The 25,860-nt window shown below is 35.6% G+C and overlaps 1 protein-coding gene across 4 annotated transcripts in view; it reads right to left on the reverse strand.

Annotated features, from left to right (window-relative positions):
- Positions 1–25,860, reverse strand: part of si:ch211-225b11.4 — a 36,037-nt gene that overhangs the window by 4,765 nt on the left and 5,412 nt on the right. The window contains exons 8-28 of one of the 4 annotated variants that reach the window (XR_015491052.1): positions 25,130–25,272; positions 24,961–25,045; positions 24,740–24,867; positions 22,528–22,722; positions 20,682–21,399; positions 19,109–19,261; positions 18,818–18,927; positions 17,213–17,373; positions 16,865–16,998; positions 14,565–14,723; positions 14,314–14,471; positions 12,390–12,524; positions 12,180–12,284; positions 11,287–11,487; positions 11,040–11,190; positions 8,606–8,840; positions 7,428–7,667; positions 6,958–7,156; positions 4,600–4,788; positions 3,308–3,555; positions 1,619–1,784 (exon numbers count right to left, since the gene is read on the reverse strand). Coding sequence is in view for 2 of the 4 variants with exons in the window: in XM_087253335.1 (XP_087109461.1) it covers positions 1,619–1,789; positions 3,308–3,555; positions 4,600–4,788; positions 6,958–7,159; positions 7,428–7,667; positions 8,606–8,840; positions 11,040–11,190; positions 11,287–11,487; positions 12,180–12,284; positions 12,390–12,524; positions 14,314–14,471; positions 14,565–14,723; positions 16,865–16,998; positions 17,213–17,373; positions 18,818–18,927; positions 19,109–19,261; positions 20,682–21,399; positions 22,528–22,722; positions 24,740–24,867; positions 24,961–25,045; positions 25,130–25,272 (4,021 nt within the window). In the remaining 2 variants the exon portion in view is untranslated. Of the gene's footprint in view, positions 1–1,618; positions 1,790–3,307; positions 3,556–4,599; positions 4,789–6,957; positions 7,160–7,427; positions 7,668–8,605; positions 8,841–11,039; positions 11,191–11,286; positions 11,488–12,179; positions 12,285–12,389; positions 12,525–14,313; positions 14,472–14,564; positions 14,724–16,864; positions 16,999–17,212; positions 17,374–18,817; positions 18,928–19,108; positions 19,262–20,681; positions 21,400–22,527; positions 22,723–24,739; positions 24,868–24,960; positions 25,046–25,129; positions 25,273–25,860 lie in introns of all 4 variants that reach the window. The other 3 variants (XR_015491051.1, XM_087253336.1, XM_087253335.1) reach the window with 3 other exon arrangements.

Here is a 25,860-nt window from a genome sequence, read left to right on the forward strand (position 1 = left end):
GACATGCAACAAATAAAACATTTACAGTTAACTGGATCCATTATTAATGTAAAATATTGCAAAATGCTTAAATGGGATAGATTCAGTTACTAATTGTTGTTTAAAGTGTTGATACATTTTTAACACATTTTAAAACACTAACAGGTTTGACAGTAATACAGTAATAGTCTTTGTACTTTAGCTCAAAATGTGAAGTCAAAAACTGAATTTTATTTCAATTTTTTATCATTTATTGTTTTTAAAAAGTAAAAAAAAATCATTAAAACATCACAATAACTTGGGTGACAAATATTTGCTATACTTTTAATGCATTCCAAACATTTTGCACAAATAAACGAGAAAATATGACATGCAAAGTTTCCTGCCAGAGGAAGTAAAATCACTTAAATGTCACCTGCTAGTTCTATCAGTGCTTTTCTGATTTTTATGCCACATCATAACTGATGTAACAGAGTTGACCAGAAAAAATGTAAATTAGACTTAATTATTTCATATTCGAAGCTGATTGTAAGATTTAGCAAGCAGAGACAGTCAAAAATAGGTATAGCGAGAGTCTTCAGTGTCCCTACATGGAAATTCAAACATAATTTTTATAGAAAATTTGCTACAATTTGTGTGATTGTACAAAATGAATTGATTTAAGTTTTGTTTCTGAAAATGAATAGAAGGTTTATCTTGAACGCGCATCTGTAGAATCACCCATGTGCGCTAGCTGGGAATTAAATGACTGTATTGCAAAAAGCAGAGGCAATGATTTACTTGACAGGCAGCAGACAAAAATATAAAATGGCAGGTATAAAGCATGTTTGTTTTGCAAAAATTACCTATGCTAGCTTGTATTGTGGCTCGAATTATGTAATTTATATGCACTGTGACTTGACTCAGACTTGATGGTAGAAACCCGAACGTGCGAGTCTTCCAGTTTCTTGTGCATTATGTATACGATGGTGTGTACATAAGCAAAAATGTGCTACAATTCACTTAATGGCCACTGGTGTAGCTAATAAATATAAATATTGGAAATAAATGCTGGAAATTCTAAGGGTTCAGTCAAAGCAGAGTGAATCTGCCTTCAACTACTATGCCCTCTGCTGCTGGAATGATCAGATGTGCTCCAACATTGGACACATTCATATCAAGACTTAAAACATATCTGTTTAGCTGTCCCTTTACTGAATGAGCACTGTGCTACGTTCGGCAGATCACACTATTATGTCTTTCTTTTCATTTTTATTCCTTTAAAACCTGTTTTAACACATTATAAACTGTTTTTAATCATTTTTATCCTTTGTTTTTATTTCTTAAACTTGTCTCTTTTATTCATGTTTATGCAAAGCATTTTGAATTACCATTGTGTATGAAATGTGCTTGCTTTTAAATAAATAAACTTGCTTTGCCTAATAACAATGATTTCTGAACTCAACACCCCCTTCAAATGAAGTTCAGAAGCAACTAGATATGGAAACCTGAGCCTGCAATGAAACTGCTAAGCTATGTAAACAAGACAGAAACATACAGTAAAACATCAGGACAGAATATTTGATCTCTAGTGCTACACTGTTCCAAATCACTGCCCAAACTAATTGGGTTTATCAAAGAGTAGTTTATTCCAGTGTACCTGGTATTGAGATGTTTGGGTATGAGGCTACTGGTCAGGCTTCTGGTCACCACAGACACACCGCACAGACACAGAGACTGAGCACAGGCTGATCTGAGGGCCTCGGGAGCATCGGGACATCTGTGCTTCTCTAATAACTTACACCAGCGCTGGAGAAAAGACACATCTGCACTGAGAGAAAATGAGAGATGCTGAGAGAGTGAGTGTGCAGAGTCTGAGCAGCATCTTTTCTCAGAAATGTTAATAATCAACATAAAATGGGAGGCTCAACTCATTTAACGTGCATTGCATTTTGTCTTTTTTAAATGGAACAGAATTATTAATAGCAAAAATCACTTTTATAAGGGGTTTAAACACAGTGTGTGAATATAGCTAGCCTCTAATAGTAAAAATGTAGTAAAGTAATTTTATAAGCACACTTGATAAAACACTTTGTTTGACATTCTCCCTTTATACATGTCGTAGGGGGAAAGACCCGCCATTAGTGACGATCTCTCCCTCATTAGCCTAGACAGCCCTGAGTGAGAAGCAGCCATTAACTATTAAGAGTGTTGCTAAAAATGTCAGTGACTAACAAGCAATATAAATGTGGAAATTTAGGATGCACAAATGAACACTGTAGTCTCCATAGACTGCCTTCTTCTGAGTCACTTCTTTCGAAATTTTCACAGATATTACATAAATCCTGTTTTGAATCAGCCGCTGTGCTGATGCATATATTTGAGCTCCGCCCTCTTTTTAAAAGAGGGGAATCTCATTTGGTTTTAATGGAGTTTAGTCTTTTAAAAAAAAACGCATGCATTAAGCCATGTTAGCATTATTCTTATGATGTTTATCTACAGGAGGTACACTTGCCTCCAAGTACTTCTAATATAGTCTGTGTTAGTAAATGCTAGGCTGCAAATTTTATCAATCTAAAATTTACTGTAATGTATGTTTAATGTACACTACAATTAAAAATTTAATGTGATTTTTAAAAATAAATATTTGTAATGAACAAGATTGCAATATGTTGATTAAACAGGAGACTAAAGAAATGTATTTAAAATAAATGCTGGTATATTGAACTTGGTATTATTAAAAAATGCTGGAAAAACAAGTTTCCACAAAAATGTTAACTTGCACTTTTGTTTTCAACATTGAAAATAAGAAATATTTCTTGTCCACCAATACAGTCAATCATTCCTGAATTATATAGTAAGAAGTAATGACTGGCAAAAATGTTGCTATATAAATTGTTTTTGTTGCTAGAAAAAAAAGTTATTTGTCTGAGAGTTAACATTTTCCCAGCATAAAGGTAGTTTCACAGGGCAAAGCAAGTTATCACATTTTCATAAAATATTTTCAGTAACCCACATTGATGAATTCTATTTTAGAAAAGCCAATGTAATCCATTTTTATTGATGTTGACTTTAAAAGTTAAATAAAACTAAAATTCTTCACTTTTCCCCTGACCTGTGAAAAACATTTTGAATAATGTTGAAAACAAATAGTCATTGATTTACATAGTATTTTTTCACTACTATAGTTGTCAATGGCTACCAGTTTCCAGCATTCTTCAGATTATCTTCTTTTACATTTTACATTTTTTTGGAGTGAACTATCCCTTAAACAGGAAACACTGATAAGAAAACAAATATTAAGAGCATCTGATAACATTAACATGACTTTGTTTATGACATGTTTTACCTCTGAGAGAGCAGCACACTGACTGCACACAGAGCTGTGGAGATCAGCGCAGGTCCTCCTCTGTCCGTCTCCAGATCATTCAACAGAAGCTCCACACACTCCTGCAGCCCCGTCTGCTCAAACTCTGAAGGACAGAGACGGGACAGGCCAAGACTCTCTTCCTCTGGGGTCAAAACCTCAACTAATGCAGTCAAATACGCAGCCCTGTAATCCACACTCTGGCTCATTAGCGCCGCCTTCAGGTTGGCCTGTGGGTGATGGATAATGTTTTTCAAGTGTACATTTCAAAATGTCAAAACCCCACCCACAATCATGAAGTTTTTAGTTTTTAGTCATGACGTTTTTTTCATATAAAGGGATTTAACGGCATTATGAGATTGAGGTATATTTTATTTCTCATGACATGTAGAGCAGTGTGAGTATGAGGGTTTGGTGAAAATCCTGGCCAAGTCCAAAGCCAGTCTGTTTTGAAAGATTACAGAATACAATGACTAACACACCCCTTCACACAAGAATATGAGGAGCGTAAGATGATCTATGGCAGTGTATTAAACAGATCTCGATTGTTTTCATTTCCTACTGGTGTATCCAGCTGACATTTCACAATGGGTTACATTACCAGCATATGATAGAAATCAATGCTTTAGAAATAGGTTCATAATACTAAAAGTATGAAAATAAATACCTTTACTCATTTTTCTTAATAAAACAAAACCCTTACTAAAACACACATATAATGTCAACAACAATTTCAATATACAAAAAATAAATGAATGAATGAATAAATAAATAAATAAATAAATAAATAAATAAATAAATATATATATATATATATATATATATATATATATATATATATATATATATATATATATATATATATACATACATACATACACACACACACACACACACACACACAGTTGAAGTCAGAATTATTAGCCCCCCTGAATTATTAGCGCCTGTTTATTTTTTTTACCCCAATTTCTGTTTAATGGAGGGAAGATTGTTTCAGTACATTTCTAAGCATAATAGTTTTATAACCCTAATTCTAATAGCTGATTTATCTTTGCCATGATGACAGTAAATAATATTTTACTTGATATTTTTCATGACACTTCTATACAGCTTAAAGTGACATTTAAATGTATGTATGTATATATATATATATATATATATATATATATATATATCAGTGTTATTACTGTGTCTTAATACTAAAGTGTCATTCTATATTAATCACAACAAAATCAAATGGCCCTTTACAGAAGCAGTGCAGTAGTAATACTAACCTTCAGCTCTCCCTCAATAACCTGCTGTAGGTCTGTTCCTCTCCAACCATGCCCATCTGTCACAGACTTGACCAAAGAGAGCTGCACAACTGCATTGCCATTAGCCAGACTCCTCCACGCCTGACACGCCCACTCAGGATCCCCACACAGGAAATTCACTGTGCTTTGGTGGAATGAAGCTGCGCCAATCTAAAAACAACACATTCACATTCAACACCGGCTTATTATGCAAGTGACGTGATGTTAATATTAGATATTAAAGGGTTGGTTCACCAGAAATTTTTAATTTCATTAATAATTACACACCCTCACGTCAATCCAATCGCATGAGACCTTCGTTTAACTTCAGAACACGCAAAGATATTTACACAAATGAGGAAATCTGAGAATTCTCTGACTCTCCATTTACAGCAACAATCCGGAGATGTTCAAGAGAAGAAACGAAAAACAGTCAAAACATTCCATGTGACTTCAGCGATTCAGCTACAGCCACACAGAGCTTCAAGAACACTTTATGTGGCAAAACAACTCTAAAATCACTTTATTCACCCATGTCTTCTGTGTTAGATTAGGATGCGCATTTACTATGTGAAAAACACTGCCTGTGTTGTGCTGCTTGCAACACATATTGCACGTAGTAAAAGCACACTGTGGGGAACCGATGTAGAAGGAGAAAAAAGTCATTTTTTGTGATGAATGTGTTCATAGAGCAATGTTTTGACTGCGTTTTAGGTTACTTTGAAAATATCCGGATTATTGTTGTCTATTGCTGTCAATGCTGTCTATTCACACTTGCAGCAGCTTCAAAGGTTCATTCTGGGTGGTGATTGAAGCTGCATAGCTATTGTTTATGATGATATTCACCATGAGCGAATGAGCTTACATGCCACTAAAAGTAAACATAGTTCAAGGAAAACACTAAATAGAAATGGAATTGGTAAATCAAATGCTTAATTACAAAACAAAATTAATCTGCTGCAAACACCGGTCTGTGTAGGTCTACAGCACAGAGAATATAAATGGCTGCTGCAAGAGCAGAGAGAGGATCATGTGAGATTACTAATGCTCCTATTGGCTATCACTCGCAAAAATCATGTTTTATTTGCAGTTGAAGGATCTTCAACTTTTTCACATCGTTCGACACATCAATGGTTGCTGTCGCTCATGTAGCTGGAGGTTGCTTGTTTTCCATTGAAATGTATGGGCCCTTGATGCTTGTTGTTTTGTGTTGCTTGTAGTGTGAATGGGGTGTAAGGAGGGTTACAGAGCTGTAGATTTCATAAAAAATATCTTAATTTGTGTTTTAAAGATGAACAAAGGTCTCAGGGGGTTGGAACGGCATGAGAGTGAGTAATTAATAACAAATGTATTTTCTGAGTGAACTAACCCTTTGTTACCTGATATATAAACATTTTTGGGTGATCTAACCCTTTAAGTTTTTTATTGAGCATTTTTGTTGATCCAATCACAAGTGGACGACAGTAAGCACAGGTGTAAATGGTGTTTAAAACCTATTGCTTGTGTTTGCATTTTACCAAAACCCATAGATTATGCAAGCTGCCTTCCACAGTGTTTGCATTCATTCAATTTCTTTCCTAATTGATCATAGGTTATAAAGAAAATCAGTCTGTTAAGCAGTCACATTGGACGCTCCTGCAAAAAAAAAGTAGAGTGACGAAATAAGAGAAAAAAAAATCAATTTTCAGCCTTGGTCAGCCAGATCTTCACTGCCTGATAGATATATGTTATAAAGTGGGTCACAGACCAGACAAATAGCACTGCATTAAATTCCATTTTCCACCAGAATGTCTTTAAAATATGAACATTTATTTCACCCCAGTATTTACAAAAGAAAGAGCAAAAGAAATAGCAAAAGAAAAAGCAAAAGAGCAAAAGAAATAGTGAAAGAGCAAAAAAGCTAAAGAGCAAAAGAGTGAAAGAAAATGCAAAAGAAAGAGCAAAGGAAAAAGCGAAAGAAATAGTGAAAAAGCCAAAAAAAAGAGTGAAAGCGAAATTTTTTTTTTTACTATTTTCAAAGTTTCTGCGCTAGCCTGCTGCTACAGCCGACGCTAGCGCTTACATGGACTTTCGTCTCACTTTATGCTTGAACAACTCAATGAATGCTTAAGTTTAATTAACTGAATGCATTTTAATTACATTACATCGATGTAGTAAGGACCCTTATAAAATTAAAAAGAGTCACATTTACCTTTTACCAGAAGTTTACCGTTGGCTGAAAAACCCCAGCTGTGTATAGAGCCCATTGCAGGTGGAAACAGTAGTGAGTCAGTAATAATCAGTTGACCACTTGTGCTTGGATCACTGAAAACGCATGTTAATGGCAGGTGAAAAAAGCACCTCTAGTATATCTGGAGTCCTTTGAATCTCATGCAGCAGCTGAGAGGAGAGCTGGCTGAGGAAACCAGCAGAGCAGTGGCCTCGTATCAGCCTCACAATATCAACATATGACTGCCGGACCAGCGGGCACCGTTGCTTTGAAGATCCCAACCATAGTCTTGACTCAAACACATCCACAACCTCACTGAGAGATAACGAACTGCTGAAGAAAACACTTCAATTACAATGCGATCATTACTAATAATGGATGCTGTTGTTCATTCTGGGAATGGCAACATGGCAAAAAATAAATATTAGCTAATCAATATTGCCAATTATTTCAATAAATGTCACTTTTCTTATTTAATCTGTGTTTAAAATTAACTTTCAATTTTAAATGAACTTTCCCTTAAATATAATTGTAGTTCAGTTGGTAAAGCAATTAAACTACTGACAAAAAAAGTGCTTAAATGGGGTTTCCTTCATCTTACACGCTTGATCTGAGAGCTCGGGTCAGTATGGCTCGTGTCTGCAGCAGTTTTCCATGCAGTCTGTTGTGGCAGCTCACAACGTCCGGTGATTCCGGCAGATCTTTCACTAACTGCAGGACGGTTGCCATATACTCACTGGTTGGTATCATAGCAACTAGAGCTTTTGATGACATCACTCGTACGCCATAGACCGGGCTGGCAGAGAGGAGCAAAAGCGGAGGCAGGAATTCTGACAGAGCCCTGACGAAAATACAAAGACGTCACAGAGCATCAAATCTGACAAATCATTTAATATTATATAATACTAAAAAAAAACAAATAAATTTAGATTTTTATCTTAAAAATAACTTCAACTTATCAACTTATATTTTATAACATAGTATTTATAAATAAAAATATTATACATGACATAATTGTGAATAAGATTGTACTTATTACAACTGTTAAGTGTCATTTGCTCAGTTATACATAAACAAGTACATCAAAACCAGTCTTTATCTTTGTCATGACAACTCGACACTGGCAAGACAACATAACTTGTCATAAATCTGTCATAAATATGATTGTCATAAGGCATTATAATTGTGCCATGAATATTTTTCTGATGATGTTTTCAGTAGAACAAACTGTATTTGTCATTAAAATGTCTCTTTAATTGTTATATTTTGGCTGTGTAGATCCAGATACAGTAACGGCAGACAATTTTTAAAGAAGGATATATTCCTGGGAAAATGGAGGAAATGGATTGAATATATTTTAATTAGAAGACCTGATTTAGTTGCTATAAAGGTGTAGAAGATGCTCAACTGATAGATAAATATAGGCTAATGTGTGTATATGGTTAGGGTACCCCCCGGATCCTCCAAATTAAATTCAAGGCTTTTTAGGACCTTTTTAAAACCATTTCAAATAAAATTAAATGCCATAATTAAGCGAATGACACTTAATGACAGTTGTTATAAACATGCATAAAATCTCAATCACACTCTTGACATGCATCATGTCATGATTATAAAGGTTTAATGACAGTCTTATAAACTTCAAGTAAAGTATTACCAAACTGTTCATTGATATAACTGTTATACAAACTATTGTATTATGCACAATTTCAAGTATTTAAAATCAAATATTTTTAAAATAAAAAAATATATATTAATGAGTGTGCATCATCATCGTACCTTGTTTGTTTTTCAGCACCAGGCTGTAGTTTGGAGAGCAGGGTGAGCACAGGGTAGAGAGCTGGATGTAAAAGGAGGGTGGCATCATGGAGGTCATTAGCTGCAGTTTCCAGTGCCCCCTGAAGGAAGGGCTGTAGGGCTGGATAGAGGTGAAAGAAGGAAGCAGCAGACATGCCAGAATTACTGGAACCTTCACCAGCCTTCTGTTGACCCAACATCCTTGTGCAGAGAGAGCCTGGGAATAGTATGACGAAATGTAAACATGAAACTTTTATAATGACTGAAATTAAACCGATTGAATGGCCAGAAATGAAAATGGACAAAACTTTATACAGAACACCATAAAGATAATCCTCATTAACTTGAGGAAATGTTTGTTAAAGCTTATGTTTAGGAGCTCACTTGATGTTTTGCAAGCTTCAAACAGTCCAAAAATAAACTGATATTTGATCATTTTATATTTGAAAACGTCATTCTAAAGCCAGAGTAAACATTCATTTATTTCTTTTCGACTTAGTCCCTTTATTAATCTGGGGTCGTCACAGCGGAATAAACCGCCAATTTATGCAGCATATGTTTTACACAGCGGATGCCCTTTCAGCTGCAAGCCATCACTGGGAATCACCCATATACTCTCATTCACACACATGCACTACGGACAATTTTAGTTTACCCAATTCACCAGTACAGTATGTCTTTGGACTTGTGGGGGAAACCAGAGCACCAATAGGAAACCCACGAGAAAGCGAGGAGAACATGCAAACCAAAACACAGAAATGACAACTGACCCAGCCGAGGCTCGAACCAGCGACCTTCTTACTGTGAGGCAACAGCACTACCTAGCATGCCACCACATATATTCTTTACACTGTTTTCCTTTTTACTTTTTTACTAATTTACTAATACTACTTTTTTGTTAATTTTATCATCCAATTGTATGGAATCCTTAATATTTTATTGTTTTATTGTGATCTTTTTTTCTTTTTTTTTTTACTGTTTTTATTGTTCTGCTTTGTTTGCCGTGATTGCCTGTAGCGCTTTGCGTCTGAGAAAAGCGCACTATAAATAAAATGTATTATTATTATTATTATTTCCCTTCTGAGAACTGATTTTTTTGTTGACAAGAAAAAAAAAAGAAGTGCACTGAGCTTTTTATGCCGATATACAACCACTGAATCAACTGCATATTGTGTGTGAGCGTGGCTGTTGATTTTGTTATAGCTGTTATATTAGCAGAAACGGCTAAACAAAAAATAAAGAAAGAATAGACAGCCCCTAAGGCAGGGGTGTCAAACTCCATTCCTGGAGGGCCGAAGCCCTGCACAGTTTAGTTCCAACCCTGCTCCAACACACTTACCTGTAGGTTTCAAACAAGCCTAAAGGACTCAATTAGTTTGATCAGGTGTGTTTAATTAGGGTTAGAACTAAACTGTTTAGAGCTGCGGCCCTTTTGGAACTGAGTTTGACACCTGTGCCCTAAGGGGTCAATTACGCCATTTTTAAAGGGTTTTCTAATGGCCGAGAGCATTTTCCGCATTACTTATGGGTACTTATTACTTATATGCCATTGGGTTCTGTGTGCAGGCAGTTGAAAAAAGTCAACTCTGAGCGGAAAAAGCACGCTATGTCAGTGTCATCTTTTTTTCTTTGTCCAATCAAATAAAAGCAGAGGCAGGGTTTCTGTTGAGGTGACCACAATGTTTGTGTTCTCAAGACGACTACAGAGATGGTACACCTCTCACTCTATCAAGAACATTGCTCTTTATTATTTTGTAGTTTCTGTTAATATTACAAGTATAACTATCTACAGCAGCGCTTGTGCACAATATGCCACTGATTTAGTGGTAGCAAAATAAAAAGCACAGCACACTTTTTTAATCTTGTCAACAGAAAAAGGCAGTGCGATGTGCCTCGAGAACAGAAAAGCATGTTCGGTGTGATCGGCCCCTTATGAATCTGTGTGTGGATTCCAGCTGTGTGTGAAAACCTACTGGCAGAAACATGAAATGGGATACAGTGTGAGAGACAGAGTTATCACTGTTTGTGATGAGTGAAATAGACGGATCCTAAACACTGAAATGGGGATAAGAGGTTTTATAAAAGTATTTATAATAGGAACCTGCTGTCTTCAGAAACATGTAGATGGTATTGGTTATTTGAGATGATCTCTGTATAATGTTATCTTAACGATTGCTTTGTTTACCAACCCTGTTTTTACTGCTGTTTAATAAGCACTTATAAATTAAATATTACTCAAACTTAAGTAGTATTATTTCCCAAAGCTAAAGTCTAATCATTGTGTTTTTACTTAAAATTAAGTTTAAATAAAAAAGGTATTAAATAGGCCAATTTATTTGTAAAATAATCAGCAAGCAAAATTAAATGAAAAAAATCATATCAGAGCATTAATAAAATCAGTATTAGTGGTTTATACTGTAGAGCTGCAGGGCTGCGTTCCTCATGGCCCAGCATGCCGAGCTGAGTAGGGTAAGTGACAGAACAGCCATCGCAGGGGTGAACTGAAGAACAGCTACACCCAGACTGGAGCCCTTCACCAGGGCCTGAAGAGTATGAACGGCACAGACCTATCACAGAATAACAAACATATCTGTTAGAGACACGACCACTTTCATATTTAATAAAATGTGATGGTGTATTTAATAGGTAGATTGCTGATGTGCCTGTGGTAAGTCAAGAGTTTGGTCCCAGTCTGAGGGCAGAAGAGCTTTGGCTGTGTCCAGTAGGGTGTTTATGGTGTGGGCCAACAAAGGGCGAGATTTGCTGGAGTCTTCAGCAGCCAAGACACCCAAAATCAGCATGGGTAGACCAGCGGCACGCCGCGTCACTGATGTACTGCTGGGAGACTGGAGAACAGAAAGGCCCTGCAGGACAAGAGAGAGCACTCTTCTTTGTGTGTGCACTTGGATGGGTCAAATGTTCTATTTCAATTCTATACATGTTCAAGATTCATTATAATAAAAAGGCTTGACAATACTCACTTCATTTCAATAATAATAATAATAATCAACCTTAATAAATCCATAAAGAAATACTTTGATGATTAAAAGTTTTTGGTCTGCATAAAATAAATGAAATATAATAAAATATTAATAAAATAAATGCATAAAGCAATCATTTGATGAGTAAAAGTTTTTAGTCTGCATAAAATAAAATAAATAGATAAAGCAATGCTTTGCTTTTAGTCTGCATAAAATAAAATAAACATTTTAAATCCAAATTAAATGAAAAGTGAAACTCCCCTTATACATCAATGTTAAAAATGTATGGGTCAGTAACATTTAAAAGGAAATAGAATTTCAATTAAGCATAGATGGATTTAAGATTTTCAGAATATATTTATAAAAAGTGACTGTAGAGATTTAACATTGTTTTATAAATTAGAAATCATAAAAATATGAATAGATATTTAACTAATAAACATTAAGTATGCATCAATTAAATTCTTTTTTGTATCTATTTAACCTACATTTAGCAAAATAACAAAAAGCGCTACTCAGGTATTGACATTTCTAGCAGAGTCTCTTGTATCCCTGATTTCGGAAGAAGCCCTAACCTGCTGTAGCATAAGTGAAGGGATCTGCCGGATGTCTGGATCAGAACTGCTCAACAAAGCTCTGCAGAACTTGGTGAAGCCCACACAGCAGCCCTCCACTGCCCCCTGAAGGAGGAAGAGAAACACAAACACACAAATTAAAAAAAAGAGCTTTGGGACGTCACCATGAAAAGCACAAATCTGATTTATTTCTGCATGAACTGTGCTCACCCAGTGTCTACATTTCAGAATGATGTCTTTGAAGACTTTGGAAGCTGTCCTGAGCTCCTCCACACTCAGTTTCAGCTCCTCACAGTGAAGTGACAGGATTCTCTCCACCAGAGAGCCCAGAAAAATACCTATTTCCTTTTTTTCAGGAAAGTAGAAACTTGTAAATATCTAAGTTATTCATAATAATGCATATGATCACAAGGGGTGTCAAAAAGAGCTCAAAAATCATAAAATCTTACAGATAATTAAGATAATATTATGAAACAAAATAAACAAAATGTTATTTGGAAAACTGAAATCAATATAAGATAGGACAGCTTTGGATAGATAATTTACCTAGTGGTTTGCAATGTTAATGGATTGTTATAATATTGTAACTGTTTTAACAAAGTTAGCAGTGTGTAATATTATAGAGTATGAAAATCTGTTTGTAAAAACTCATATTAACAAACTGAAAGCAATCTCTGGGTAATAAAACCTAAAATAATGCTGTTAAAACAACACTATAACTCAAAACATTGTGGCAAATATGCTCTGTACATGTTTTATTAGTATTATATTTTTTTTCTATATAGTAGCTTTGTCTTGAGAATTGTCGCCATCTAGTGTTTAATATCATATTTATTTATCTATGGTAGGCCTTGAGTTAAGTCGCAATTCTGAGTAAAGTCGGAATTCAGAGTTATTAAGTAGCAATTCTGAGTTATAAAGACAGAATTCCAAGATATAAAGTTGCAATTCTGAGTAATAAAGTCAGAAATCTAAGCTATAAAGTCGCAAATCTGAGTTATAAACGAGTTTCCTGTTATGCCGACTGGCCATAAATGGAGCTTTAAAGACGCATGCACATTAGCTCATAATCACAACATAAAGCCTATATCCGACTTTTTATTGTTCATTACACTTTCAAAAAGGAAATATATAGTTGAACAGGGCTGTCTATTTATTCGTATGGATTTGTGCTTTTTTAATTATGCCATTTGCACTATTTGGTGTAAATAGCAATTATAAAGCATTAAACAGATCACATGAAACTAGCTATAGGTTGTGTGATTCCTTCAAAAGTTAAAATTTAGATTTCAATATTATTTATCTATCATGTGTGTAACAATTATATGATTGACATTTTGTCGCAGCTGTTATTTGTTTCATATTGCAAGATTGCCCTAATGTGGTGTACTTTAAGCTGCAGACATATGTATCGTACATAGACATTATAAAGGGCTGAAACTAAAAGGGCTGTATTAGTTCATATTTCAGTTCAGTAAAAGTGTCAACTAAATACTGTATCCACCTGGCCTTTATTAGGAAAACTGGGCTGTAAATCCATACCACATCACAAGCAGAGAACTTTTAACACTTCATTTATGGCCAATTGCCGTAACAGGGAACTTCTTTAAAACTCGCAATTCTGACTTTATAACTTTTTTTTAGTTAGTTTTTTTTCAATAAATCTTTTTTTTATTATTTAGTGGCAGGAACGGGCTTCCATACATATCCCAGCAAAGTAGAGCACAAAAACACAAAGCTAACTATCTTTAAATTATCTCTAGAAATGAAATAAATAGACAAATAAAAAGAACAAGTCGTTTTTTTCTTTTTGTCAATCTCGCATCCCTAAATGAGCCATTATCATCATCATCAAAAATATATATAAATAAATAAAATAGCTAGAAATGCTTAACAGATTATTTTTTTAAGTATTGTTATACTTAAATAGATGTAATAAAATAAAATAAATGCATAAAGAAATGCATTGATGATTAAAAGATTTTGGTCTGCAATCGTTCAAATCAATATAACCGAGCAAATTATGGTTTAATCAAACATAATTCAGCCCACACAAAGAGACATCTTCTCTGATTGTCCATCTTAACCTAAAAAGAGTTTGGCACACCTGATGTAAATGGCTTATGAGCTTTACCTTCAAGGAGACCCAGCAGCAGGTCAGAACCAGACTGTGTTCCTCAGACAGCAGCACATTCTCCTCACCATCCTCATCAAGCCCCACCCCATCGACTCCACCCTGACCAATCAGTGAGCTGATTGCATTCCCCATGTCACAGAATGAAGGAGGAACATCTGAGAAAAAAAGAAACATGGCTTTTTATTAGAAAATCTCTTCAGGAATTTTTTTAAATCACTAAACAGGTCTCATCTGCGGTTTCAGTTTACCTTTCTCCTCAGTGTCCTGGTTGCCATAAAGAACACCTAGCAGAACCAGAGTGAGCTTTTCCAACAAAAGCACAAGCTCTCCTGCAATACTGTGGGTTATTGACTCTAGCAGGACCCCTGGCACCTCCAGCAGACCCCTCTGCAGAGCACTTACAATGCCTGAAGACAAAAAAACCCTCTATGGAACAGTCTTATTCCAGCATACAATTATAGATATATTAGTTGTAAATCTTTTGCTTTGATGTGAACAGATTTGATTATGTTTATTAGGGTGAATGTATTAGGCTGGAGCCTATACATGATATCCAGATTAGCTGGCTAGCCAGTTATGTTTTAGTTTAGCTGCACCAATTCAGGGTTTCAGGTACCATGAAGCAAGTCTCAGCCTCAGACATCATGGCAAGCACCACCCACAGACTTTTGGCTAAATGTCTGATGCATATGCCATACTTTTCCAGAAATGCATTGGCAGATCTTCTAGTCATCTGCTGATTAGTTTATCTGTACTGGATTTCTGAGTCAAATGTGCAGCAATCTTAATCAGTCTGCTGTGAACAAGTCTGAAATGATAAAAAGCTGTGATGTTTATATTGATGACAGTGCTCATTAATAAATGTATAACTTTCAGAGACATTGATGAATGAGTGATTTACTGCCTGCACACTGTCTGTTATTGTGAGGATCCCTTCATGACGATGAATTTAACTTAAAAGCTGGATTATTAAAAGTATGCAATATTCACTGCATAAAAGCTTCAAGTCATGATGTCCACAAACATGCAGGTATGCTTATGTTCTCTTTTTTATTATTGGCAGTGGAAACCTTCAGATATTCTGTCATTTTTGTCATAAAGATAAAAGAAAGACAATGTTAATACTCACAAATCCAACAAAACATTGCTTTTACAGAACAAAGAAAACTTTCACTCATTTCAGTCTGCCTGATATTTATGTACAAAAGCGTCACCAAAACAATGAATGAATCTCAGAACAAGTCTTTATACTGTTCATGTCCTGCCAATTTCCAACATGTTTTGGAGAGATTATTTAGAATATTGATGTGTCGTTGTTGTAAACATTTAAAGACGTGTATGAATGATGCAAAGTTGCATCTCCATGCCCACAAAACATGGTACGGTAGGGGTATCAAAATTAATGTTGCTTCGGTGCACCGCGATGCAGATGGGGACAATTCGATATCGGTTTAGTAATAGATACTAACCGGTTATTATTTATTATGGACAATTTAACTGCTCGTGAGTTTTCAGGAAAGTCTTTTATTGACACTGAAGAAGGCACAGCACACGAGCCACTATTTCACAACTAGGGAGAAATGCTGTAAAGATCCATCTCTGCCTCTCTCTCTCTCACACACTTCGACATCTGACCCACTGCGCTGGCCTGTTTGTGAGGTTACTTTTCCTCTTCTCTCGGCTGATACTTGTGGATTCAGACATGAGCGTGCCTGAGGTGCGAGTTTTCTCTACTGTGTCTATTATGGATTACCTGTGATAACCGCGTATTACGCACATATATACTGTCCCCGCGGCTGTTCTTTCAGCGTGACTCATCAGTGAACAGCGCTTTCATTTCTAAAGCCATGCGCAGCCCTTTCTGTTAAGCGGCTGAAGATAATGACGAATCATAAGGGTGTAAAACAGCGCTCTAAAAGGTAGCGGGATAATATTTGCATTAGTTTATTTGCTATAAATGCTTGTGTGGTCTTCTGTGCATGTATTGGAGTGTTGTTTTCTTTGAGCAGGTCAAATTAAAGGTGCAGTTCATTTATCTTATGGCTTGTATTAAAGGACAAAATTGTATTACAAATATAAATATTAATATATTTATAGATTTTAATAAAAAAAAATTTGTTGTGAAGAAAAAATTTTATTATGTATGGAAAGCATCGTCAATGCACTGTGATGCACTGAGATATCGAATTGAACTGAATCGATGGCATGATAATCGTAACTGAACCGAACCATGAGACCAGTGTAGGTTCACACCCCTATGGCACGGCACAAAATGAAACATGATTGGTTGGTTAAATCAACAACCAATAACATAGTGGGTGGTCCTTGAGCATTCAAAGCAGCAAAAGCTCAGCCTTCAGTCTGAGGTCTGGCTACGCTAGATTCCCTTGAAGGTAGCTTAGCTGCTTAATAATACCAAGGAAACAAAGAATGATTAAAGTCGAACTCATGTTTCCTAAAACCAAAGATTGGTGCAAACTTGCTAGCCAGCTAATCCATCTTTATAGTACAGGTCCCAGTTCTCTATGCTGGTTTTATTTGCTCCTACCATGTACAGGTGTTGTGCGAGCCGCAAGCAACATGTCACTCCTGGCAGTGAGATAATGCTGCTCCAATTTGGACAGAAGAAATGTAATCAGCTTCACTGACTGCTTCTCCCCCTGGTTAAATACTCCATCAGCCCTATAATGCAAAATTAAACAAAGTCAAAGTAAAAACCATGCACTGCATTAAAAAAATGTATCAAAATTTGTTATAAATCAAATACAGTATTTTTATTTACCAATATTACAGTTTTTAACTGTATTTTTGATTGATTACATGCAATCTTAGTGAGTGTAAAATGTCTTTAAAGACATGATAAAAAAAAAAACACCAATCGAGAATAGTAGCTCACTTCTGCAGCAGTAGTTTGACCATTAGTGCCCCCATCTGAGCCTCCTGCACCCGTGGGCTCTGGAGAAGCTGATCTGCTCGGCTGAACAGCACACATGTGACATCATCAGGAAGAGATGAGGGGAAAAATCGGAAAAGCAACTCTGCGGACAATTCCCGAATCTACAGCACAGAGACCATAAGTCAGACAACTTCATTAGAACTGCATAGAGAAGAAGAGATATTTTATTGTCACTATACAAGTGCAGTGAATTTCAAAAAGTCCTTTCAGTGCAATTACTCCAGGGCAATGATTTCAACTACTCAAAAGTTTCTGGTGTATATTTATTTGATAATAAAAAACTGTAATATTACACACAATTAAATTTTTTGTTTATGTTAATATTTTTTAAAATACTAATCTTAAAGTCTAAGCTGGATTTTTACAACCACCATTCTTCATAGTCACATGATCCATAAGAAATCATTGGAATATGCTGATTTGCTGCTTAAGTTGTATTTGTTGTTGTCATTGGTGGTAAAACATTGTGTATTATTTATAATAATTGTTTATTTTATAATATTTAGAGTTCTAATGCTTCATATTGTTGTAGAATCAGTTAGGAGTGTGAACCTACACTGGTCTCACGGTTCCGTTCGATTATGATTATCATCGGTTCAGTTCGATATCTTAGTGCAATGACGATGCTTTCCATACACAATTTTAGATTTTACTTCACATCACAAGAATTATTGTATTCAAATTTATAAATATGTTTATATTTATATATTATTTGTAATAAAATTGTGTCCTTTAATACAAGCAGTAAGATACATGAACTTTTACCTGCTCAAAGAAAACACTCTTTTTAAATGTATCAAGCTAAACTCAAGTACATGCAGAAATAACAACATGAGCATTGAGCAAATAAACTAATGTAAATATTATACCGCTTGCTTTCTGAAAGTTGTCGAGTAAGTTCTTAAATGCCTTTGATTGGTCATTGCATTCCTTCGGTCAACAGAAAGGGCTGCAATTGGCTCTAACATCAGCGGGGCTCTGGCATTATTCACCGATGAGTGACATGAACAATGATTTTAATTCAGTTTACCTTTATTTGTAAAGTGCTTTTACAATGTAGATTGTATCAAAGCAGCTTCACATAACAGATCATAGTAAATAGAAACAGTGTCAGTTCAGTTATCAGAGTTTCAGTTCAGCCCAACAAAATAAACAATATAAACAGCCTCGGATGCGGTCTAAGCGCATAATGCACGGCGATCACAGCTGATGCATGATAGACTGGGTGGAGAAAACTCGCTCTACAGACACACTCAAGTCTGGATCCACAAAAATCATTGTAACATTGTTGTAACATGCTCACCTCCCTCGCCATAGTAAGCTAGTGCAATATAATTAGTATGAGATAAATGACATCAGTGTGTAATAACCAATCAATCTTATTGATTAAATGTATATTATAACATTTCATTATTAAAACATGACCTATAAATGCCTTAATTTGTATTTTAATCAATTTATTTAACTCTTGCTCAATAAAAGTATAAAAAATTTTTTTAGAAAAATGAAACTTTTGAATGGTAGTGTATAAACATCTAGCTGTACCTCATTGGTCGAATCCTCCAAACAGCCAATCAAGACCAATAGCTTTGACTTTGAGAAGAAATCCCACTTTCCTCTGTCTTTAGCCCAGTTTATAAGAGTAGACATATTGGCTGAAAAAAACAACTCTCATTTCATTTATCAATTAAGAAAACGTTTATCTTTATAATTATAAATTAATAAAATATAAAAAATATATACCATAATATGCATTCAAAAGGTACTTCAAGGGATATTATAGTTGTGCATAATACATGACAGTCCATTTTGTTTTTGTCAGAGTAGTTTCATTACCAGGTGGTTGGCCCTTCTTTCTGTCAGGACTCCAGGTGTCAGTGCATGTTTCCAGCACTGCACACAGCAGGAGGAGAACCGTCTTTTTCCTCTGGTAACTGCTGTCAGGACTCAAATAAACCAAGGAAAGCTGGAAGAGCCACTCAACAAACTCTGAGGGAAAGCGTCACAACAATATACACATAACCTCACTAAACAGATATGCTATTCTTCTGTCTGTAGTACTAATTAAAGGGGCACTGCAACTGCACATCTTTTAAAATTTGTTAAACGTTTCTAGCAAAACAAATTAATAGTGCTTCTTACAAAAGAGCTGAATTTTAAGACCAGCTGATAACATCTCACTTAATTACAGTAACTACTCATAATCAAACCATTTATAATAAAACACTAATAAATGAACAATAAATTAGTACAGATCTCTCTTTCAGATATTTCTTTTTAAACCATATAGTATTTTTTAGTAAAAATACAATATCTGGTTAATTGGATTTTTATTATATTAGCCAGTACCAAAACTGTAAATAATAATCTAATAAAATAACTTAAAATCATGGTGCAAAAACAAGTACACCCTAATGCAGTGTTTCAGAACCACGTTCCTGGAGGCCCACCAGCTCTGCACATTCTCTATGGCTGTTTCTCAATATGCCTTATTTGGTGTTCTTGCGTCTTCGTGTTCTCATGTAACGTCATCATCAACTGCCAAAGTTTAGTTCAAAAACTCAAAAACGCAAGAACGGAGGACACGTGATGTTCTTGATATTAAAGATGCGTGAATGCAGACTTCCCAGCTAGAGAAGTCGCAGAAGTCATTTTGGTTAAATAAAAGAGAAGGGAAGCGCAGCATTTTATATAAATTTATTATTAAAGTATTTATCTCAGGAGTTTATTGTGAAAAACACAATAAATCATTGTATAAATGTGGTAATGCTTAAATAATTTCCTATTAAAAACGCATGAAGCTCATGTGACCATCAAGAAAATGAAGCATCTTATTTTTTAATGGACGCGTTATGTTTTCTGGTGGCCTCTCAAGTTTGTTCTTTAGAGGTAACCTGGCAAGACCGCTCTACACTCTACACGCAAGTCCATTCTCAGCTTTCTTGAAATTGAGAAACAGCCCATGTCTCCATAATTAAATGCACCTGATCATCAGCTCATAAGCAGAGACTGAAAGACCTGAAGTGGGTGTGAAAGACAATGGAGACATCCAAAACACGTAGTGTTGGTGGTCCTCCAGGAACGTGGTTGAGAAACAATGCACTAATGAATATGTCAGGGAATAATATTAAATAAAAAGATCAAATGGGGGGGGGGATCAAGAAAATCAAGAAAATCTAAAAAATTATACATAATTTAGCTGTAAAGTTGTAGTGTGTAATTTTTTTTGCAACACCCTAGTTGAAGTTAAATGTCTAATCTTTGTAATTCTAAAGAGATGACCACACTTTTATTTCAATGATTGTAACTATGTTACAAAAACATTTAATGTTCTATATTCATTGGACAATAGATAAAATTATACATGTTCAGTAATTATACATTTTATAAATATTCAAAAATTCCTCACCGACTCCTTGTTCAATCTCCGCCACCTCTTCCTCTGTCAGCCCTTTTTTACTATTACGCCCCTTGATGATCGCCATGCAACTGTCTCTTATTCTGACCAGGAATTTCCTAAGTGCCGCCTGCAGATGTTGGCGAAACGGAGATGATTCGCAGTTAAGATTGAGCGGGATGAAGTCTCTGAGAGCCGAATACTCCAGCTGTGATGGGGCTTCGTTAGTCTTTGGACTGCAGCAGAGGAGGTTGAGAGCTGCGAGTCGAACGCTGTCATCCAGAGAGCACAGGGCGAGATGGAGAGTCTGGTGAACATGGGAACTTTCAGCACCCCAGAGTGAACGTCCACTTGTGGCCCGCTGTGCGCTCATGACACAGGCCCATGCATGAAGGTGACCAGGAGCCGAGGGGTTCAGAGCTGACAAAAGAGTATTGAAGGCACCAGGAAATGTGCGTAGAGTTGTTGGCAGGAGATGACTAGAAGCATTGTTTTGAAGTAGTGTTATTTCTGAAGTCAAAGCCTCCAGGATGACTGGTTGCCATTGATGAGCCCATTGATTGGCTAAGTACTGGTCAGTGGGAGGGGCTTCTTTTGATGCAATTATAATAAGTTCACGTTTCTGTTCCTGGAGAAGGGACTTGTAGACTTCTGAGGCACATGGAGAAAGGTGATTGGTGGAGAGGCATTTAAGGAGGTGATAGGGAAGGGCTGGATACAGTTCCAAAACCTTTAAGGGAAAAAAAAGAACATTTTAATAATCATACGAAACTACTAGTGCACAGAAAACACAAACTAAAACCTGAAAAACTAAAAACTGAACCCCAACTCCAACATATGTTTTATGCAGCAGAAACACCCATACACTGTCACATTTACACACACTATAACCAATTTAATTCATCCAACTGACCTACAGTGCATGTCTTTGGATTGTGGGGAAAACTGGGGCACCCGGATAAAACCCACGCAAACACGAGGAGAACATGCCACTCCACACAGAAATGCCAACTGACCCAGCCGGGACTTGAACCAGCAAGGTTTTGCAGTGAGGTAACAGTGCTAAACACTGAGCTGCCACATTAGTGTTATTTAATATAATAAAAATAAAAAACACTCACAGGCCACTTTATTAGGTACACCTGTCCATCTGCTCTTTAACACAAATTTCTAATCGGCCTCACATGGCAGAAACTCATTGCATATAGACATGGTCAAGACGATCTACTGCTTTTCAAACTGAGGACCATAATGGGGAAGAAATTAAATGATTCAAGTGACTTGAACATGGCATGGTTATTGGTGTCAGACCGGTTGGTCTCTAAGGAATATTTTCAGTACCTTCTAGAATACATGCCACAATGGATTAAGGCAGTTCTCAAGGCAAAAGGGGGTTCAACCCAGAACTAGTACGATGAACCTAATAAAGTGGCCGGTGAGTGTGTATAGAGTTTTAAATTTATTGCCATATCAGCTTCGCTGGGTATTTCATGGCAAAACAAGATCAAATGTGCAACATTTTATAAAAATCACTTTTCTATAATAATAAAAACATTAAAGACATCAGCAGCAAAATATAAGACATAAGATAAAAATCTAACCATTTTTAAGGTTAACTTTTTAGATTTCAAAATATTTCCTTTCAAGTCTCTCCTGATAAAAATCGTCATCTATCGATTACAATCCATTAAACATAAAGCACTCCAAACTTACATGTTTAACACTTTGGCTTCTGTTGCAATATTGACATTTTGGGGGTTCATAAAATATTAAAAAAGAATACATAGCAAATCTAAAATGATTAAACATGCAACATATAAAAACAGGACAGAATGTGAAGTTCTTCTTAGGTTTTTACCTTGTTTGTTCCTGTGTATGGTAAAACTGCAGTAAGTGGTAAATACTTTGCTTTTGACTCCCAAGGCAACTCTGAAATCCTCTTCAGTAACTCCACATAAAGTGATTTCTCCGTCCCAAAGTGCTGACAATCCTTCTCATAGATCTCCATAAAGAGACAGAAAGCACTACGTGCCACCTCTGCAACACCATCCAACTACAATAAAAAGAACAAAGAAAACACCAGCTGAATGGATGCTTTTCTGTTATGGTTGATTTATTATAGGCTTTGAAATTATCTGAAGAAAATCTGAATGGTTTATACTTTTGTGAATGTGCTAGGGTAACACTTTAAAATAATGGTTTATTGGTTTATGTTAGTCAATGTATTTACTAACATGAACAAACAATAAGTAATACATTTATGATGTTATTTATATATCTTAGCTCATTTTAGTCAATTTTATTTAAGTTTAATAACATTAGTTCATTTTAGTTCATGTTAGCATTGCATTAAATGCAAATGCATGAACTAAAGTTAACAAGCATAACTATGGATTTTAAAAATGCATTAGTTAATGTTAAACTATGATTAATAAATACTTTACAAGATTGTTCATACTTAGTTAATGTTACTAAATACATTAAAGGGCACCTACAATGATAATCCTCTTTTGTAAGCTGTTTGGAAAAAACTGTGCAGGTATAGTGTGTCCACAGTCATATTGGAGTGATATAAAGACAATAAGTCTCTTTTTTACTCAAGGTTTCCCCGCCAATCGAATTGACTGACAGCCCCGTATTAACATGTCTCTAAAGGAACGCATATAGTGATAATAACAAAACAGGATACAGTTAGGGCAAAACAACTGCGATTAAAAGATCTGTTGATCATTAATTATTGATCATTAATTATTATCAAATTTGATCAAGAATGAGTTTTACAAGTTTAATATGCTTTAAAAACAGTGCATGTTTGTAATGAATTACAGCGATTTTACCATCTTTACTTCATCACCACAGCTGCAGGTTAGTACAATAATTAAAGAAGATGCACTTTGTAGACGTCAAGATTTATTTTGTACATTAACATAATGGATATCCTGTATGTGTGTGTGTGTGTGTGTGTGTGTACCTGCTTTGTAATGACATTGTGTGTGACTCAGCGTCACAACTCCACAACAAACACATCAAATAATCATTGGGAAAGTTCTTACTGTAGTATTTCTCACAAACATTACGTGAGATCTGCTTCCTTGGTGTCTGTCACTGTGCTGTTCATCTGACAAAAACAGCTAATCTGTGCTCAGAGCTGAGAATTCTAATGATCTGTGTTACGACTGAAGTTTATTTATTTTTTTTATTATTGCGGATTGTACACCTTTTTCTTTTGTCCCGCCTCCTTGCTGTTTTTCTGATGTCTTATAGGCTACCACGCCGGCGTGATTCCCTGCTTTGATTGGCTGCTGGTCTACGAGGCCTGTATAAAACGGAGCTTCCGGCAGGAATCGGAGAGCTCATTTCTGCTGCGTTAGGTGTTTGGAGTGGAGCTCCTGGGTTTCCCTCACCCCTTCGGCCGACGACCAACAATTATCACCTTTGTATTGATGACCATCCTATGCTTGAATATTTATTGAGAGTTTGAGCGTGTAGGGGTGACCTGCCTATTTATTTGATTACTTTTGACTTTGTTTATATTAGGGAGTCAGGTAAGATTCTTGTATGTTTCTTTAAATAGTAATAGGTAATTTAGTGGATTTATTTTATAGATTCTTTTGTTTGTTATTTTGGCCTGTGGTCACCCTGACGAAATGCTCGTTTATATAAACCCTATTTTTCTATAATAAATATCTTCATATATACTCTCAATTGAGTGTGTGAGTTTGGTTGTCGACCAAAGGGAATCTTTTGCTTTAAGTTTTGTTTAGTTTGGGAAATCCACCACCCCAACACATTTGTTTGTTCTTCGTTTATTATGCCCTTTTCGTTTCCCCTAGACTTGGGGCGTAATAATCTGAAAGCTATAATAAAAAATCTTATGGATGTTTTGAACTTTAACAAAAGACTTAATGTATCTTATATCTTCAAACTGGGGTAAAATAGGTGCCCCTTCAACTAATGGACAATTATTCAAAAGTGTTACCACATATGGTTCTAATAAAAAAGTTTATTCAAAATCCAAATACCTTAAAATAAAATAAAAATGTAAGTTTCTCAGCACACAAAAGGCTTACCGGACTCTCTGAATTCCTCCAAATGATTTGCGTTAGACGGTGCTGGAGGTCTGAATCTAAAGGTGCACCGGTAACTTCCCAAACCTCACTGAGACACTCTTTCAGCCTCTTCAGCCAAATCGTAAACACTAGAAAACACATATGAATACAACCAATAACTACCTTCACCACAGTCAAGCAGAGACCCAGCAATCTACAGAATGACGCAGGACGATAGAAACCTTGAAAAACAAAGTAATGACAGTCCAGCTTTTCTTCACAAAGGGCCGAGATGAAGGGGAGCAACCCATGGAGCAGAAAGCAAGTCTGATAAAACAGAAGAAGGAGGAAGTAATTATATGTTGCACACTTGGGATCAATCTTAGAGACAGAAGTCGATGTGTTTTGTACCTTCTGGTTGCTGTGGCGACTGACAAGAACGTCATTTTTGCAGCATGTTAACAAGCCCCTGCAGACAGCCAATCTGTCCACCCCGTCCTGACATCTGGAGCTGCAGTTTACCTGTAGTTCACCTACTGTCAGCCGCCACGGCTCTGTGGAGCACACATTTCACATATTATGAGCATCAGGCAGGTAACATGGAATCTAAATGGATTTACTTAGCTTACTAAATCTTTATATGTATTCTAGACATGCTCCAATATTCAATAACATAATATATTGAAGGAATGACAATGAGACTGTTTAACTTGTTATTAAGGAAACAACAGTGAAGTTTGTTGCTCAGGTTTTTTAAAATTTATTTATTTATTAAAACAGTGATGTACTGTAATAAAAGATTAGGAAATGATAGTGTTTTATGACAATGTTAAACCCTTACATTCCTAGGAAATACAGATATTACATTATATATTTCTACCTAATTTGGTTAAAAACAAACAAACAAAACACTTTTTTCAAATATAATAACATATAATAGGATCACTTATTCTTTTATGCATTTTAAGGTATAGTAAAAAAATTTACTCCCTATTTAATAGGCCTGTCACAATAATCAATACATCGACTTATTGTGCAGTACATGGACATGACCTCAATAATTTTGGCCACTCAGTATATATTGTCCATGATGTTGCATAAAAAATTAATGACTTAAAAATTTGAGCCAATTATGCAGCTTC

Source organism: Danio rerio, chromosome 5 (genome assembly GCF_052040795.2).
Source record: "Danio rerio strain M-AB ecotype USA chromosome 5, GRCz13ab, whole genome shotgun sequence".
In the NCBI taxonomy this organism is placed as follows: Eukaryota; Metazoa; Chordata; class Actinopteri; order Cypriniformes; family Danionidae; genus Danio; species Danio rerio.